Source organism: Pipistrellus hanaki, assembly GCF_964339955.1.
Source record: "Pipistrellus hanaki genome assembly, chromosome: 7".
NCBI lineage: Eukaryota > Metazoa > Chordata > Mammalia > Chiroptera > Vespertilionidae > Pipistrellus > Pipistrellus hanaki.
The window spans coordinates 59,390,788-59,409,587 of NC_140509.1; the positions used below are offsets into that span (position 1 = coordinate 59,390,788).

An 18,800-nucleotide genomic window follows, 5' to 3' on the forward strand; every position below is an offset into this window, starting at 1 on the left:
TTGAGGCATTTCATTAAGTCTGACACAATGATCCCCCCCAGTGTGCTTTGTAAACACAATGTTTCATTTAAACATTTGGATTCGCACTTTGAAGTACCAGAAACTGCATGGGTGTCATTGTTTATGAGCCATCAGCCCAGGAAGAAGGCCCTTCCCTCTGTCATCAACAGTCCTGTGGACTGTGAGGTCTGCTGCCTTCATTCCTGCCGTGGAGGGACCTGAAGTGAGGGCCCGGGAACAGTCCTGTGTGCCCATGTGCATCAGGAAGCACTGGGGACCCGGCCCAGTGCCTGCATCTCACAGAGGTGACTGTTCAGCTTTCAGTCTCTGCCTTTCCTGAGTGGAGCAATGGGTTAGCACGACAATACATCTTCTTTTCTAAGAGAGTACTTGGTCATGCCACACAGAAAGGGGTAGAGGAACCCTGAAGGTCTTTCCTAATTGGTCAAATGCCCTGGGAATTTCCAGAACACTGAGCAGACTAGCGTGGGCCACAAGTTAAACAGTTAGCTGAAGAGAGTACCCCATGAAGGCCGCTCACCTTTCTTACTTTCCCTGATCATATCCCCATCATCTTTCACCAGGCGCCTCAGGCTCAGTGAGATGCAAGAACAAAGCCATTCAAGGGCCTTTCTCCTTCCCTCCCTCTCTCATACCATCCTGCCACCAATCAGTTACCAAGTCCCACGGTTCCTCTCCTACGTTCTCTCAAGTCCATTCCCTCGGGGCCCTTCCTGTCCTCGTGCCAGGAAACCTGCATCACTGTACCTCTCGCTTAAAATAAAGAGGCGAGCACTGGAGGGGCCTCGCCCTAGACCTAACCACAAGCAGGTGGGGACATGGGTAGAATGACCAAAACTGCCCACCTCTGTGCCTATGGACCAATTACATTTCCCCAGTGGACTTCCTTACAGGAAAGAGGATGTCATGGGAGGCCAGATTTAAATTCTCACTATAAATTAGCTTAACGGCATTGGGATTATCTTTGATTTTCCGCCCCCCATACTCACAACCCAAACCAGTCTGCCTCAGTTCCTTTCTGCCCTGCGAATGTCCAGCCCACACTCACAGGCTCTCCCTCCAAACCCTGTCCCCGATCTGTCCACTTCTCTCCAGCTCCAGAACTACAGCCTGGTCCAACCCACTCTCACCTCCCTGTAATTCACATTCCAGAGCCCTGTCAGTGATCCTGGAAAACCATGTTCCCCGAAATGCTCAGTGACTGCCAATCAGGCCTAAAATAAAAACCTGGCTATGGCTGAGGTCATCTAGCCTGACCGTTTCTGTGACCCTCTCAAAGCAATGACCATTTTGGCCTTGTTTCTGTCCCTGGAATTACTCAGTTCACTCCCTCTGAGGCTCCCTGAGGTCCTCTCTGCTTCCCACGTGCTCTCCCCCATGATATTCACCTGCTTGGCTCATTTTCACCTCCTTCCTTGACCAAACCGTTTAAATCTAGCCTCAGGGAAATGAATCAAACACTAACTCAGCCTTCAAGGAGTTGACAGTTTTGTACAGAATAGACTGCAGAAATATAAATCCCATACTATGTACTTCAATCCTACCTTGCTTCACGGTGAATTTGAGGTGGCAATTGTAATTAATAAGGGGTGGATAGTTTTTAAAAGAGGCACAAGTGGAAAAGGGCCACTCTTTATCCATCTTCCATGACCTAGCTCAAAAGAGTGCAATTCCAACACGGTCATCTCCCCAAAGAACTCACAGTCTGTATGCCATAGGATGTATTCTCTGAGAATTCTCTGAGAGAGAGAGACAGAGAGAGGCACAGGTGATGATAAGGCAGTATAAGAAAGCCTACACACCCAGAGTTAGGATTAATAGCTACCCACTAATTCTCAAATCCAACAGCACCATTATACAGAAGATGATGAGAAGGGGGTATGGCTACTGGGAGATTATCCTAAGTGGAAGCTATTTTGTTTCATTTTCAGAAATGACAAAGTTCAGGCCCAAACCTAAATGCTACTCAAGCTCATACACGGGTCTAGACATTGCAAGTCAGACACTTAGAAACCTGTGATCACCTCACCAAGTCCAGACAAACCTTCCAGGTAATTCAAGTTCTTCTTGGTCCATTCCTTGCTTCATTATTTCCAAGTATCCAACACCTTCTGTGCTTACACCTTATAACTAACTTTCTTGTCTCCTCAGACATTGTCTCTATCTTCCGAGCCCCATCTCTCGTTCTACTGATGCTCCCCTTAACTGACTCATTTTCACCTCCTTTTTTGTCCAAACCATTTAAATGGCATCAGCAAGGACAGCAAAAAGGAGAAGACCCCTAAGGAAAGCAAGGTTACAGCATCTAATTCCTAAGAAGGAACACAGCCATGGGTGTAGGGTGGGGCGGGGAGAACCACGGTGATACCTCTCACCTCAGCTCCATCAGAACGAACAGCACCTTTGGAGGGATTTCTGTGTCCCCAACAGGTATCAGTAAAAAATAAAACAACAGTCTGAGTTCAATCCAACAACAAAAATAATGGTGAACAGGCCTCCTCCTACACTATGAATGTCAAATGAATGATACAAATAATAAGTGTTAAAGCATATGCAGAGGAGAGAAACACTGATTTTGGAAGGTCAAGAGGCCTATTTAAAAAAGAAGTCCAAGGCCAGCAGGTGTGGCTCAGTGGATTGAGAGCTGTCCTGTGCACCATGGGTCAGGGCACATGCCCGGGTTGTGGGCTCAATCCCCAATAGGGGTCGTGCTGAAGGCAGCCCATTGATGTTTCTATCTCTCCCTTATGCTTCCTCTCAAAAAAAATAAAAAATATATTTTTTTAAGTCCAAAATTATAAACCACAAGACAGCCAGAAACATGCCTGGTCAAAATGGGACATAGTAAAATACTTGGAGAAAATGATTAAAATTGATATCCTTTACTTCACATTTCATTTTATTACTTAGCAATGGTTCCTGCTGTCAGAACTCTTGGGAACGGTGCTCACTCCATCCTGTGTTCCCCTGGCTCCCGTGTCAGTGAGCCTACGGTCTTAGGCAGAACCACCGCCAGGATTCCTTCTCACCTTGACTTTACATGAACAGCCATTTTCTTAAGTCATTTTCTGCCCCAACTATAGCAATTTCTGGGTTTCTGTTCTTCTTAAATATTAAATCATAAACTCTATCATGTACTCAGGGTAGCCAACATTTGTGTTTTCACCTCCCACTCTACGCTAACTGGGTGTCTATCCGCTTTCCACCCCCTGCTCAGCTGCATTCCAAGTCACTGATTCCTCTGTCCTTTTTAAGGGACTGCACTCGGCCAACACGCTCCCTTAACTTTCGGCTGTCACGTGTATGTTTCCAAAGGAAGAGGAGGCAGCTGGGGGCCATTTCTCAAAGCTTTCAGAGCCCTTTTCCTTTGGGACAATGATTCACCTTCCTTTTCCATCACAACTTTAAAACTTTCCTTTCCCTCTGAAAATCAGAAGTTTCTTAATAAGATGTCCGCTGGGCTAAATCTCTAAGAGGAAGTGATGAAGGTTTTGGCTTGAATCACTGACCCTGAGCAATCCAGTAAGAAGTGATTTCTGCCTTCCCAAATCTTGCCTATGGGGTGAGGGGAGTCAAATGGTTCCAGGAGGAATCTCAAGCAGAGATGGGCATTTTCATCCAGGAACCTCTATCACTCCTTCCCTAACAGTCTTTACTGGATTAGAAGGATGAGGCTGAGAATTCAGAAGGCAAAGCAGGACAGCCCTGGGATTATGGTTATGAGCAATAACATTTGGGGGGGGGGGGGAGTAAGAGTCATGTAGCCTCATCCCCCAAAACACTTTGCTCCCCCCCTTCCCCCCCCCCCCCGCCCCACCGCCAGCTTTCCTGCTTCACCTTTGAAGTCAATGCAAGAAATCATCATCAATGGGACTTTGATCTGTGTTGAGCTAAGACATTTCTCTCCACACCCCCTCCTACTAACTCTACCCTATGCAGTCGCTGAAATTGGTAGGGAAGGGGTGTTACCTTTTTCAACCTCCCAAATAGATAACAAATAATGGTGAGAAGGAAAAGATGGAGGCATTGGGCTGAGGCCTCATTTGGGTGGGAAGATGGGACACAATGCAATTTCTTCCCTCTCCCAAGTCTACTCCATCCCCCTCCCATATAATCTAAAACATGTTGGGCCTTCACCCAGGAAACTGACTGCATTTCCCTCTATCTCTGTCTCTTGTTTCTCTCTAAGAGACTTCAACATATGGCCCAGCCGGCATGGCTCAGTAATGTTCTTTGTTCTATCCACTGAGGTCTGAAGCACTAAGAAAGATGGCAGGTAGAGCTGTGTAAGAATTAGTCAATGAGGTCCTCCAAAGAATGTGTTGACAACTGAATGTCTAAGTTCCTCTGGTTTCCGGGGGGGGGGGGGGGGGGGGGGAGGGATATTATTCTCTCCCTACATTACCACAAAAACGTGTGTGTATACACACACACACACACACACAGTTGTTGTTTGTTGTTGTTGTTTTTAATCCTCATCCGAGGATATTTTCCCATTGATTTTTAGAGAGTGGAAGGGAGGGGGAGAGACAGAGAGAGAAATACACATGTGAGAGAGACACATAGACTGGTGCCTTCTGCACATGCCAGGGCTGGGGATCCAGACTGCAACCAAGGTACATGCCCTTGACTAGAACTGAACCCAGGACCTTTCAATCTGAGGGCCATGCTCTATGCACTCTGAACCAAACCAGCTAGGGCTATGCTCATATATTTTTAAAATAGAAGTCTATAAAGGGCAGTGGATACACAATGCTTAGAAAATCAGGAGCCAGAGAACGAATTCACCGACTGCTAATGGTCTGAAGAGAAGTGAGTTCAACTTCAACAACAAAAAGGTGTGTCCACCCTTAGTTTTAAAAGGTACTTCAGAGTTTGGCTACCTCCCTGGCTGTTCAACAGTGACCGTCCATCACAACTAAGGCACTGCTGCCACGTCAGCATGGTTTCTTCGGCACTAACAGAGCTTGTTTTGACTTGGGCCTCCACGGGACAACAGAAGGTAGTGTTTCCTACCCGCAGCCCTCACTCACTTTGCTGTCACTCTCCTACGCAAACAGCATTCCAGGCCTCATCAATCCTGGCTGCCAACCGCATTGTGTAATTTGGTTCTTACTCATCTTGACCTAACTAGCAAATTCCGGGTGCATACCCATCTTGCTTTGGCTTGTTCGCTTGGTCTTTGGCTGATCTTCTGGAACCACCGGGAACCTACTGTCCTCGAGCAAGTCTTGCCCTGGATTTTCTCTTTACATGTGAGAACTTGATGCAGAACCACCTCAAACGTGCCTGCAAGTCAGTCCACAGGTATACAAACAATAGGCCTATGTGTCTTTTTTTTTTTTAATCTTGACTTAAAAGAAAAAAAAAAAAAAAAAGAAAAAAAAAGCCCAGCCTAATATTATAAAGGCAAACTGCTTTGCAGCTCGCAAAGCTTTCTGACTGACAACAGGAGGGCTCGCCTTTCCCAGGGTGGTGGAAGTGGGCCTTCCTGTTTTCCCACAACAGAACTGACTGCAGGTCAATGAGAACTAACCCTGCGCTGTTCTACAATGTGTGGCAAACCGGTGATAAGGAGACGCCAGATTTCTGTGCTTCTGTCTCCTTGGAAGAGGTAAGCCTGCAGGTTCTGGACTGTAGGCCACACTGACCCACACTTTGGCATCCAAGTCCCTAGGGAGCGGGCAGCCTGCGTGGAAAATAGGAAAACCCCAGACTGCAGGCCACTTTCTGGCTGCACCCGCAAACTCTGCTCAAAGAATAGCAAAGCTCACATCCATCTGCGTCTGGCCCACTTCGGAGGGCACTTACAAACATTCCCAACGATACAACTTCAGTGTTCCACCTCTGCTTCCATAAATATGTGTCTTTAGAACCCAAAATTTGCCAACGCCAAAATCACCGAGCAATTGTTGAATTACGGATATAGAAACATGGTCCGTGAAGTGTGGGTGTGTTTGAAAAGGAAACCTTAGATCACTCAGATGGCTGAAGAACAGTAGCTGGCTTTCTGGTAGCTTTAAGAGCGTTAAACTGGTCAGTGTATGTAAAGACACTATGAAGTGCAAGGAATTACACCAATGTAAATATTATCTTCTTATCTCTTCTTATTAGAGTAAGGCATCTGCTGAATTGCTTGATGTTTAAGGAATGTATCAGTTCTATTTGTCTCCCTCCAGTTTCTACGGAAGCTCTCCCATTGTACATAGATGAGCATTCTGCTTCTAAAGCTCGGGATGCACAGCCCCTTCAGTGAAGAGCAGAGAGTTCTCCCACAGAGAATGCTCATCTGGGGTCACAGCTGGCATTTTGTTCTGCTGAAACAGTACAGAGAGGGTAAGGCAAAAGTAGGTTTACAGTCATGAGTATGCAAAGCAGTTTATTCTTACATTAGTAATTTTTTTTTAGTATTGTATTATTTTCCATACAAACAACTTTAAACCTACTTTTGCTTCACCCTGTACTTTGTGAATGCTCAAGTTACATCGCATGCATTTTACTTCATCATTTGTGGCTCACTTGACACCTACTTACTTCAATGCTAATCACAGAACCTCCATTTTGTAATCTCCCAATCAAGATAAATCACTGCCATGAATCAGTGCTATGAGGCGCTTTCCTGAAGTTACCACCTGGACAACTACATGGTACCTAAGTCTGACCGACGGGCTGTCGAAGCCAGTATGAACTAGCTTGTCCTCATGCTATGCTTTCATGGACAGTTTTCCCTAAAACTAATTCATGATAAAATATGCTTCAGAAATGAAATATTGTCTCTTTCCAGCATAAAATGTTCATGGTCTTTACAGACTTTCCCAAAGATTTCAAATTCCTTCAGGTTTACTTTAGGTGCATATACAAGCTATCCAAGAAATGAGCCATTATCTACCACATTCATCTGAGATGTGTTTGCAGGTCGCTCTGGGCACTGGTGAAAATACTACCATGTAAAACTTTTATGAATTCTTGACTGAGACTGAAGACTCCTAATTAAGATACAGATCCAGAAAGAATAATTTGCAACCTGGACAGAAACAGTGGTTAAATTTGATAAGACTCTGGGAAAATATTTTACAAAAAAGATCAACATTCACATGAGTCTAGCACTCAAAAAAATAAAATCATTAGTTAAGTGAATGTTTTCAATATTTTGCATGTTTCTAATAAGTCAACTAAGCCCTCATATTATGGTGTCACTTAGTCATAAAAGAATCGAAAATAGCAATCTGGACACGATTAAACAGAAAATATGTTTTCATTACAAATATCTTCACAAGTTTTACACATTCTCTCTCTTTAGTAATAAAGAATATTTTGACACCTAATTCTTAACATGTAATCTGAAGGTTAATATTTAGAAGTAACTTATACATTTCTTTCTAAATTGTGTATTTTTAAAAGGTCATTTGACTCAAATTAAATCAATATCAATCCTAAATTCAATATGTAGAATCAGGTTACCCCCCCTCCCCACTTAAAGATGAAAATGAAGGGAAATTAATTCATATTTCAACTAAAGAAGGTTCTATTAATAATTATTAATGACAAACATTTATGATCTCCTTACCATATGCCATGTATTTCTGGTGATTCAATTAATCTCACCTAATCAAATAATGTGGGTGGCTATCACCCTCATTTTACAGATAACGAAATCAAGACACAAAAATAGTTAGAGAAGCCAAAACCGGTTTGGCTCAGTGGATAGAGCGTTGGTCTGCGGACTGAAAGGTCCCAGGTTCGATTCCAGTGAGGGGCATGTGCCTTGGTTGCGGGCACATTCCAGATTGGAGGTGTACAAGAGGCAGCTGATTGATGATTCTCTCTCATCAATGTTTCTAACTCTCTATCCCTCGCCCTTCCTCTCTGTAAAAAAAAATCAATAAAATATATATATATTTTTTTTAAATGGTTAGAGAACCCAGCCAGGTAACACATGTCCACTAAATGCTGAGGCCAGGTGTGAACCTAGACAGTCTAAACTACTCTCTTTACTCTTAAGTACTCTAAAAACGAGCTTTCTGTTTTCTAAGAGATAGTAATTTTCAGTTTTCTTATTAAATTTATAGGGGTGGCATTGATGTCTGGTGTCTGATCACCAGAAAGACCAAGTGATTAGAGGGTAGGAACTTTCAAGCTCAAACCCCCACCTCACTGCCAGGGAAGGGATGAGCTGGAGACTGCATTCAAACACGAGTGGCCAATAATTTAATCAACCATGCATCCTTCAAACCCCAAAGGACAGAGTTCTGAGAGCCTCCGGGCTGTGGAGCTCAGGGAGATGTGGGGAGAAGCTCTGTATCCCTTCCCGCATACCCTCAGCCTTACTGCGGCTCTTCCACCTGACTGTTCCAGTAATCCACGTAGACTGACTAATCTAGTAACTAACTGGTTTCCTGAGTTCTATGGGCTGCTGTGCAAACTAAGCGAGCCCAAAGAAGGGGTGATGGGTACCTCCTATTTACAGCCAGTTGCTCAGAAGCACGGGGAACAACCTCAGCCTGAATCTGGCATGTGAAATGGAGGCAGACTTTGGGACTGAACCCTGAACTTGTGTGGCACCTGGTCCTTGTCTGCTGAGAAGTGAAGAGCTGCTTGGCAGTACTGAAAAAAAGCCATTGTACCCACCAGGCTGGTACTTTTGTAAGAACTAATGGACCTACACTGACCTGTCATAATCACCAAAATCCAGTTTACATTACAGTTCACTCTGGGTGGTGTACATTCCACAGGCTTGGGCAATCTATGATGACTTGTGCTCACCATTATAAAAATATTCTGTCTGCCACCTATTATCCCTCCCTATCCTCTAACCCAGGGCAATCACTGATCTTTTTCACTAATCTCCACAGTTTTGCCTTTTCTCAAATACCATAGTAGCGTAGATAAAGACAGGGAGTCTACGGTAAAGTAACCTCACGTGGTGCTCTGACCTACATTCCTAAGCTGGCGGGTCACTGTGGGCAGTCACGTCCCAGGCACACAACTTCTTCAGTCAAGGCTTATCTTTGCCCCCAGCAGGCCCTGTCCATTGTTTCTGTATATCTAGCTTAACACACCTTGGAAACGCCCCCTTCCCACTCCCTCGTTCCCAAGCACGAGATCACCGAACCATCCTATAGTCCAACCCCTGCCTTGCTTTCTCCCATCTTCAGGTAATTTCGCTTGCATCCTCTCCTTAATTCCTAATGCATAAAAGAAACGGCAAAGCTGTTGTCATCCGGAGCATCTGAGACCTTGCTCCCCAGCAGATCCTCAGTCTGGGCTCCAAAACAAACTAGTAAAATTATCCGCAGGTTTGGGTGTTTCTTACATCAACAGGAAGAATCAGAAACCTTTTTTTCAGATGGGCTTCATTCCCTGAGGAGACATCTATGCCTCCTCCATGTCCTCGCATAGCTCGGAAGCTCATTTCTTTTCAGCACTCAATAATTTTCCATTCTCCAGATGTACCACTATTTATGTATCCATTCACCTACTGAAAGACCTCTTGGTTGCTTTCATGTTTTTTTGGCAGGTAGGAATAAAGCTGTTAGAAACATCTGAGTGCGGATTTGTTTTGTGTGACTAACTTTTCAACTCCTTTGGGTAAAAACCAAGGAGCATGACTGCTGGACTGAGTGGTAGCTGGATTGAGTGGTAAGTGTGTGCTTAGTTTGGTAATAAATCGCCAAACTGTCAGCTGTACTGTTTATCACTCCCCCAAGCAATGAACAAATGTTCCTGTTGCTCCACACCCTCTTCAGCATTTGGTGTCATCAGTAGGTTTTCACCATTGTTATAGGTGTGTAGGATTATGGTATTGTTGTTTACACTTTAAAAAAAAATTTTTTTACCCCTGGGCATTTCCACATTTGTGAAAGTGTTAATGGTTTATTTTAAATGAGGTCTTCAAAGTCCTCTGAAAATGGAGGTAAGCCAATACAAAGATACCTTTTTAAAAAAATTGGTTTCAGAGAGGAATGGAGAGAGAGATAGAAACATCAATGATGAGAACCATTGATCGGCTACCTCCTGCATGCCCTCCACTGGGGATGGAGCCCACAACCCGGACATGTGCCCTTGACCAGAATCGAATCCAGAAGGACTCTTCAGTCCACAGGCCGACCTTCTATCCACTAAGCCAAACCTGCCAGGGCAAAGATATTTACTTTTGAACTATAATATTCATTTCTTCTGCAATAACTTCATAGTGAAACACTCTATTTTTTTTACAAGCATCCAAAAAACCCATATAAACATTTTTTTTTTCTTTAGCTATAGTAAAAAAGAAGAAAGAAAAAAAAAACACCACAACTTGTTGGTTGATAGAAAGTCTTAGGCAAAAGTATTAGAGTCCACAAAATTAACTGGAATGAATTTTAAAAGTAAAGAGGGCTCAGGGCACATACCAAAATGTTATCCTCAATAGCACTTGTAGTTAAAATGACAATTAGATGCATTTATTTTTTTCCTTTACTTTTACTTCTTCCATTGTCTGCATACTAAGGGAGAGAAGGAAGCTACAATCTGGCACAGAGAGATGGGAGACACAGTGGCCCTTCCTCGCTCACCACTTGCTGTAAAACCAAACTGACAATGATGAAGCACCGGAATCAGCTATAAACTGTACATCAGAGATGCCACGGACAGCTGCAATGTATCTCCATGGAACATGGGGAAAGAGTCTTCAGAGCATGCACTATGGATACAAACATATTCCCGTGTTCACCCATCATCTTAGAAAGGTGAAAGACAACCAGGGATCCCTTCAGAAAAGAAAGAATACTGGTTACTGAGAGGGAAACCTATCTCATTACCAAGCTTTTGTTTTCTTAGTCACAGAGATAGCATAATGCCCGGGTACCTAGTCTCCGGCTGGAGTGGTCTCTATTACACAGCTTGACAGCAAGAAAAATTGTAAGATAGGTTATCTCTGTGAAGCATCTAATTAAAGCTACCCAGGGAGACAGATTATGCAACCAAACAGCTGGCTAGGGGCAAAGCTAATGAGGAACACACCCACCCTTTTCAGGTCCTGTTACCAAACGTAAATTAATTAATAAATGGGTATGCCATCTGAAAAATGACAGATCCAAGAGGTTATACATACATATTTTACCTCAAAATTAGTCTAAATATCTGGTTCATTCTTACAATCTTAGTCTTTACTCACTGGTATTATATGGTACAGTTAACTCTTAGGGCGTTAGCCTCCATCCATTTAAATTCACTATTTTGAGATCAATTTTATTTCTACTGTATGATAAGAATGTGCGGAAGCCATGGGTAAGCACATCATACATCCCAGTGAGATTATGATGGTTCAGTCTGAAGCAGACAGTACATTAAATAAACCACTAGTTATAGGTTTTCCTCTTATGTCCTTCATAAACTTGAGCTACAGATCTGCTGATGAATCCATCTGCACAACTGAATATTTTCCCTACTTCACTGTCCTCCAGAATCAGCTTTGAAAAGATGGAATTAAAGATCATTTAGCTCCAGTATTGTGTTCACATCATTATAAGTAATAATTCCCTTCTTTTAAGGACCCACATCATTCCTCCAATACACAGAGACAAGAAATAGATGTGTGTGTCTGTGTACATAGATATTTCTTCAGAACAACAACAAAAAAATCAGAAGACTATCACATCTCTCAAGATCTCTTTCACCCAGCCTACTCTTGAACTTAAAAGAATTATCAAAAAGAAAGCTACCAGGGAGCCCTTGATTACTTACAGATATTGAGTAAAATATTGGACCTAATGGAAGCCAGATGATACATAACTGATACGTTTCATCAGCATCTAGTCCAGGCCCTCATCTTCTCTTGCCTGGATCACTCAAGTAGTCTCCTTCCAGATTCATCACCAACTCATCACCCACAAATACTACTTTCATAAAACACAGAAGTGATCATGTCACACGCCAGCTGAAAATTCTGCAACAGCTTCTCACTGGAGCCTACAGAATGGTTCCAGCTACCCCACCCTCACCCTCAGGACCTGGTCCCATGGTGCCCCTCAATGCCCTGAGCTCCCCCATCTTTATTCCCTGCCCAGCAGGTGCTTCCTCCCTTCTTTCCCTTGAACCCTCACCACAGGGGAAAACCTCCACACTACCAGGGCCCAGATCAGTTGGCATTTCTGGGAACTGGTCTCCCTGGCACCACACTGCCCCAAGTCCACTCAGTGCTGCTGACTCCCTGTCCACTCTGCTCCTGCAGTCTCGGGGCTGATGTTGTTACCGCAAAACTGTCTTTCTGGAAGCCAGGGGCACATGTTGCTAGTACTTAGCTCAAAAGCTCAAGGAAAAAGATGGACAGTCAATATCTCAATAGACATGTGATAGAATGAACTATAACACTGCGACTAGGAATTAATTTCCAGGAAATAACACATGATTCCACTCCCATCGGCTGTATCCTAAGCGTGTGACTTAGGACAGGGGTGTTTACCTCTCCCCTGTAAAATGGGAACAGCAGTGCCCACTGTTCACAATGAGAGTATCAAGAACGGGAAGGGCCCAGCAAGACACAGGGATGCAGGACAGTGAGCTCCACCTCCTCCCCTCCACTCTTCCATTTTTCCACCTCCTCCATTTCTCCACCTCCTCCCCCTCCCCAAGAAAACCTTCGATTCTGAGAAGTTGAAGTAAACAATGAAAACCAGGATGTCAGTAATAATAATTAGGTTGAAGACGGAAGAGTTTCAAGGTACAAAATGACAAATGAGGGCAGAATGGGGCACATAGAAGGCCATCCTAGTGCACGGGTCTCTTTGACAGCAAGATATTTAGCTGGGCAAGAATTATGGAAGGCGGACTGGTGTGGTCCCTGCTGGGCTCCTGACTCTGCTCCCTGGAGCCCTTCCACCCCTCCACCCTTTATAAATTTTCCTCAATCCCTCCCATGTATCACCCTGCAACTCCCCCACTTAAAAAAGCCAGAAACTGTGGGGCTGGCTAACAGAAACATAAAATTAAGATGAAGTCAGAATATTTGAAACTGGGGCTGACTCTCCAATTCCAAGACCTAATATTAATTAAGTCATCAGCTGACCAGTGCAAGGAATACACCACCCAAGGAATATGTAAACTGCTGCTTTCAAAGGAGTTTGCATTTCAAAAGCTCCCTTAGGGATCTCACTAACATCTCCCCTCCCCCACACTTTCCCTAACACTACAAAGCAAAGACGGGTCTCCTTTAAAAAAAAAAAAAAAAAAAAAAAAAAAGGCAAATCTGGATAAACCTAACATTTATAGACTGAAGCCTATGACATACTTTTCTGCAGATTGCAAAGGCTTCAGAGGAGGGAAAAGGCCCAGAGTATCTCTATACAAAGGATATTCTCTAAGCAAGGCTAGGAAATGGGTGTAAACTGTAGGAACAGAGCAGGGAACAGAGGAAGTATAAGGTTGGGGGAGGTACCTCTTGCAGGATCTTGAAAACAATAGTCACTTAGAAATTCTCTTCCCCTCCATTCCCAACTAACAAGTAAGTAGGCTGAGCTTGGCTTTAAGAGGCCCTTGAATTCAAGAGGAAAAACTTAAGAACCAGAACTTACCCGATGGATAATGAGCGCTCCAAAACTGATCTACCAACTCTAACCACATCTCATTACCTTGGCAATTCCCACTCTCAAAAACATCTTATCCTCAGAGCCTCCCCACAAAAAAAGGAATGTGGAGTCTGCAACACACAATAAAGATGACAGAGAGTGAACCCCACGGGATTCTAACTCCGTCTGCTCTTCTCAGCAAAAGTCTAAGCATGCCATGGTGAAAGGTGACATGCTTTGAAAACCCAGGCAGACCACATGTAGCCGAGTTAGAGAACAGAAGAGCACTCTTCACAATTGGCCGTTCCTGTTCCCAGTGAGCACCAGGAGTTTCGTTGGCATGATGAAGTTGTGCAAGAGGTAGCTTCGGCACGACACCATATATTAACGTCTGTAATGTCTACCCCCTTACAACAGGTACATGAGGCACTGAATTTTGATCTGGCTTCTGCACATCAAAGGAAGAAGCACATCCTTCTGTGCTTTTTTTTTTTTTTTAATTATTCAATAAAACCATGTTCTCAGCACCCAATCAGTCCTAGGCTCTGGAGATAGAAAAATGAGTAAAACACTGACCCTGCCCTCCAGGCATTCACGATTGATAATGTTTTGCTAAACTCATTTTCTCCTCTCTATTTACATATTCACTTATTAGCATTTTGTTCATTCAAGCAGGGCTCATGCAATTTCATGCCATAAATTATGCCATTATTTCTTCTCTAAATAAGCATTTTGTTAACAATTAGCTAAAAGCAACTACAGGTTGAGGAACTGTGCTGGACTAGATTAATTTAAATGCAAAATGTATCCTGATAAACTCAACTACCGTATTTACTGAGTGAGATATAAGTCTCCAGGGCAACACCCTTCCCAGGATTCACACCAACATAATCCTCCTGGGGGCAGAAACTGCTCATTCACCTAAAAAAAAGTGTTAACCTCATAGGCCTGGAGGTTTGATTTTTACACCTTAGATCAGTGGTTGGCAAACTCATTAGTCAACAGAGCCAAATATCAACAGTACAACGATTGAAATTTCTTTTGAGAGCCAAATAGACTTGCCCAGGCCATGGTATTTTGTGGGAGAGCCACACTCAAGGGGCCAAAGTGCCAAATGTGGCTCGAGAGCTGCAGTTTGCCGACGAAGGCCTTTGATGAACCTAAATGAATAAAGTAGCAACCGGACCTGAACCCTTGTTAGAATGTTTGGACATGTATACCCCCCACTAGCTCTACTCCCCTCCTCCAGTTCAGTACTGAAAAACATTCTTTCAAATAGCATTTTCCTAAAACACTCGATGAAATTACATTTCTACCAAGTTGATCTGGGATGGTTCGCTTTGGAGAATCGTGGCATCAGGCTCCTGGGATGCAGTCTGACATTGTCAGCTGATCAGGTGCGCATGCCATTGGTCAAGCCACTTCACCTGACTAGGCCGAGAGATTGCAAAATCCCTTATTTTAAATACAAAAATGAAGGAAATTGTGTTTTTAAAAAAAAAAAAAAAATCTTAGTAAGAACAGAGAAAGGCATCTATTAGTGTCTTGATACAGTTCCCCAAGTTGCAGTTTTCTATAAACACTTGGATGACAGCTTTCTCGTGGAAAAGAGTTCCTTCCTTTTTTAAAAAAATTTCTTTGACTAAGGTATTACATATGTGTCCTTATCCTCCCATGGCCCCAAGAGTTCTTTCCTTTAAACCATGTGACTTTCTCCAGGCAGGTAAAAAGGAGAGATAACCCATGTCTTCTGGATTTTAGTAAGGGGCAATTCTGCTGTTCAAGGTATAATGCTTCATAAAGAAATGGGTAAACGTGAGCAGAACCTGAGACGATCTTCACGCTCTTTTCCAGCCTCACAAGGAACTAGTTCTGTAAGAAGCACATACTTTCTCTTCTCCTGCATCTGCCCTTTGAGCAGCAGCTCTGAGCTTCTCAAGCCCCACCCCACCTCTTAACTCCGCCAGAGAACACTCGGCTACAGTTGACCCAACAGCCCTGGAATCTGCCAGGGAAAGAGTACATTTTCAGACAGTGCCACCTGCCAACCCTCCCCTCCAAACAACCCTGAGCCCCCCCTTCCATTTAAGTGAGCCCCTCCAACTCTCCCCTCCCCAGCCTATGCCCTAGAAAGGACATCAGGTGATGTTATCAGACCCATTTCTCAGTAACTGATAATTTAGCGAGATCTAAGCAAGAAATAAGATAAGCTTCCCACCCATCGGCAAATTTAAAAAAACAATCTGCCACCATAACTTTCAAATGCCCAGTGGGTTTTCTGGGGTTTCACTGAAGGACTATATTCACTAGCAATGTTCAGAAAATGCCAAGACAGGAGGTTTTAGATTTTATACATTCTTTAAAAAGTGCCAGAAAGGGAGAGGAGCAGACAGAAATCTTTGACAAACCCTCTCTGATTCTCTATACAGTGGCAATCCTAACACCAATGGACCTCTGAAAATGGAATAAACGGGACCATGAAGCAAATAATGAAACACGGGAGGTCAGGGAGAGGGGATGGGAGGAGAAATTATGAGAAAACTATCATTTATTGAGCAACTACTATAAGCCAGGCAATATTCTTAGTTACTACATACACAGCAAGTTAGCTAAATCTCAAAAAACCTAAGAAAGGCTCTTTTGCCTTCCTTTTCAGATGACAAAATTGAAGATCAGAGGCATTGAATACCTTGGTCATATAGTCAGTCCATGCGAGAGTTGAGATTTGACGGGGGCTAAAACTCAACTCTAAAGCCTAAGAGCTTAATTACTATGTTAAAAAGGAAACTATGGTTCATCATTCCGAAGAGGGAGTTTCTCTCTCAAAACCAGACCTCACACTTGAAAAATTAAAGATCCGAGAATAAATTCCCAGCCTTTTCTGATGATCTACACCACTGCCAACTCCAAACCTTTAAGCAAAAGTTGACTTTTAACGCGTACATTAAGATGTCTGACTCTCAAAACCCCCATCCAGGCAATTCCTCTGTCTACCTGCCTACCGACAGCTCCATCCAAATAAATCTAATAATACCCCCAGGCACGAACCCTCCTCCGAGTCAAGCTCCACTCTCCATGCAGAAGAACTATTTGTCAGAAAGTATGCCAAGTCCAAGGGCGGTTTGAAAACATTACTGGACATTTCAAAATACACGACAAGACATTTAAACAAAACAAGCCCCAATTGTTTTTAGCCCCAAACATGTAACAACAAATCCCCTGTAACTTCTACAAGTTGAAGAACTGCACGCACAACCAAGTATCAAGTTGGTGGTGGTGGTGCTGAGTAAGGCTATGTGGTTCCTTTTCTCTCCTGGCCAGACAACAAATGGTGAAGAGATAAACATCAGTTAACCTCAGCCTCTTCCCAACTCCCAACTGTGACAGTACCCCAGCCAACTTCTAATTATTTACATTTACTCTTTGAAGGACTCTTTCCAGCCTTTTCCACACCAGCTTCTCAGCAGGTGTCCCAGATGAGACTGTTGCCTACCACCCGATTGTTTAAAAAAATAATAACAATCTTTGATGTGATGTGTGGCTGGTTATTTTTTAATTAGGGTTGGAAACCCCAGACCGCGTGCCTTTCTTTAACCCCCTGAGCGCTGGAGCCAGAGAAGGACGACCCCGAGGAGCGGGCTGGCCAAGCCGGGGCGCGCGCACAGGGGACCCCGGGTCGCCGAGGGGCTGCCCTCCCTCCTTCCCCGGCCCGCGCTCGCCCCTTCCCGCGCCTCCCCGCCTCCGGGGACTCACCAGGATGCCCATCACGTCGGTCCAGAGCCGGGAGAACGTCTTGGACATGCCCGCCCCAGTCTCGGACTCCGACTCGGACTCTGCCTCTGGCCCCGGGCCGACTGCTCCCGCGGCTCCCGCATCCTCCATGGCCGCGTCCCGCACCCTGTGCGTCCGGGTCCCCGGGGCGCGCGCGCCCCTCACCAGATCGCCGCCCCCGGCGCCGGGTCCCCGCCCGCGGCGTCACCGAGGCGCGCGCCCGCGCCGCATCCCCCGGCACTGCGATCCCGCGGGCCCCTCGCCGGCGCCCGCCCCGCGGCTGACAAGTCCACCAACTTTCCCACCCGGGGGCGCGGGAGGCAAAGTGCGCACCACCGAGCGCGGCGGCGGGGACCGGGGCCTCCCGGGCGCGATCCCACCCGCGGCCAAGGCGTTTCTTCCGGTGACGAGGCCCCGACGCGCCGCGGCACGCGACTCCCTCCCGCCCGCAGGTCCGGGCAGCTCCCGCCCGGGTCACCGCGGCGCCTCCGCAGCTCGGGACGCGCTCCCGGGACCCCCTTCTCTTCGAAATGAGCTCTTCCAGCTCCACAGGACTCCCGCCCCTCCCGGCCCGGAGAAAGCAGTTTAGCAACAAAAGGTGCTCTGATGTCAGGATCTCGGCATGGAAATGAGCCGCGGGCAGGAGCAGGGAGCGCCGGTGGCAGGGGCGGCCGCCGCGCGCAGCCTCCCGCCCGCGCCCGCCCGTTCCCAATCAGCCGCCTCCCTGCTGCTCTGGGGTCCAGGCAAGTGCGAAGTTCGTCCCCGAGCTGCAGATCACACGCCGTCAGTGGCCATCCACGCCTAAAGCGACCTCAGGGAGCCCAGCGCGGTCCCTGTGGGCCAAGACTTGGTGGAAAAGCGCGTGTGAACGCTTGGGCACGGGCCATGGCTGGTGTTTTCGTTAGGAGTGGGGACGTTTGGGTTCCTGGGCGCCCTCAATGCCATGCACTGCTAGGGGTTCCCGCCAATGAGGGGCATGGCCCTCTAGGGTTCCTTTTTACAGCAAGGACAGAGGGAAGGGCCGTTTTCTAAAGGAAATGTGATGGCTGTAGCCAATCTACACTGGGGGCCCTGTGTGTGCTTTTCCAAGGACAAGATTTGTGGCAGATCTATTTTATGGGGGAAATGGCCCTGTAGAGGTATTTGCCCTTTTCTGAGTCATTCTTTAAAAAACACTCAGAGAGCCTGGGCGGTGTGCCTCAGTGGTTGCGCATCGACCCATGAGCCAGGAGGTCACGGTTTGATTCCCCGTTAGGGCACATTCCTGGGTTGCTGGCTAGATCCCCAATATGGAGCATGCGAGAGACAGCTCATTGATGTTGTTTCTCATTGAAGTTTCTATCTCTATTCCTCTCCCTCTCTTTCTAAAAATTAAAAAATAAAAAAATTTAAAAATCGATAAAAACATACAGTATTTTTTTTTTTTAAAGAAACAGTACATTATTAAAAAAGAAAAAGAAAAAA

The 18,800-nt window shown here is 45.2% G+C and overlaps 1 protein-coding gene across 2 annotated transcripts in view; it reads right to left on the reverse strand.

Annotated features, from left to right (window-relative positions):
• The window catches only part of SASH1 (SAM and SH3 domain containing 1), a 219,585-nt gene that overhangs the window by 145,571 nt on the left and 55,214 nt on the right, over positions 1-18,800 (reverse strand). Inside the window, exon 1 of one of the 2 annotated variants that reach the window (XM_084889277.1) lies at positions 17,319-17,876. The exons of the other annotated variant lie outside the window; for it this stretch is intronic. Coding sequence (XP_084745403.1) covers positions 17,319-17,447 — 129 coding nt within the window. The 5' untranslated portion in view covers positions 17,448-17,876. Of the gene's footprint in view, positions 1-17,318; positions 17,877-18,800 lie in introns of those variants that run through there. 2 annotated transcript variants of the gene reach the window in all.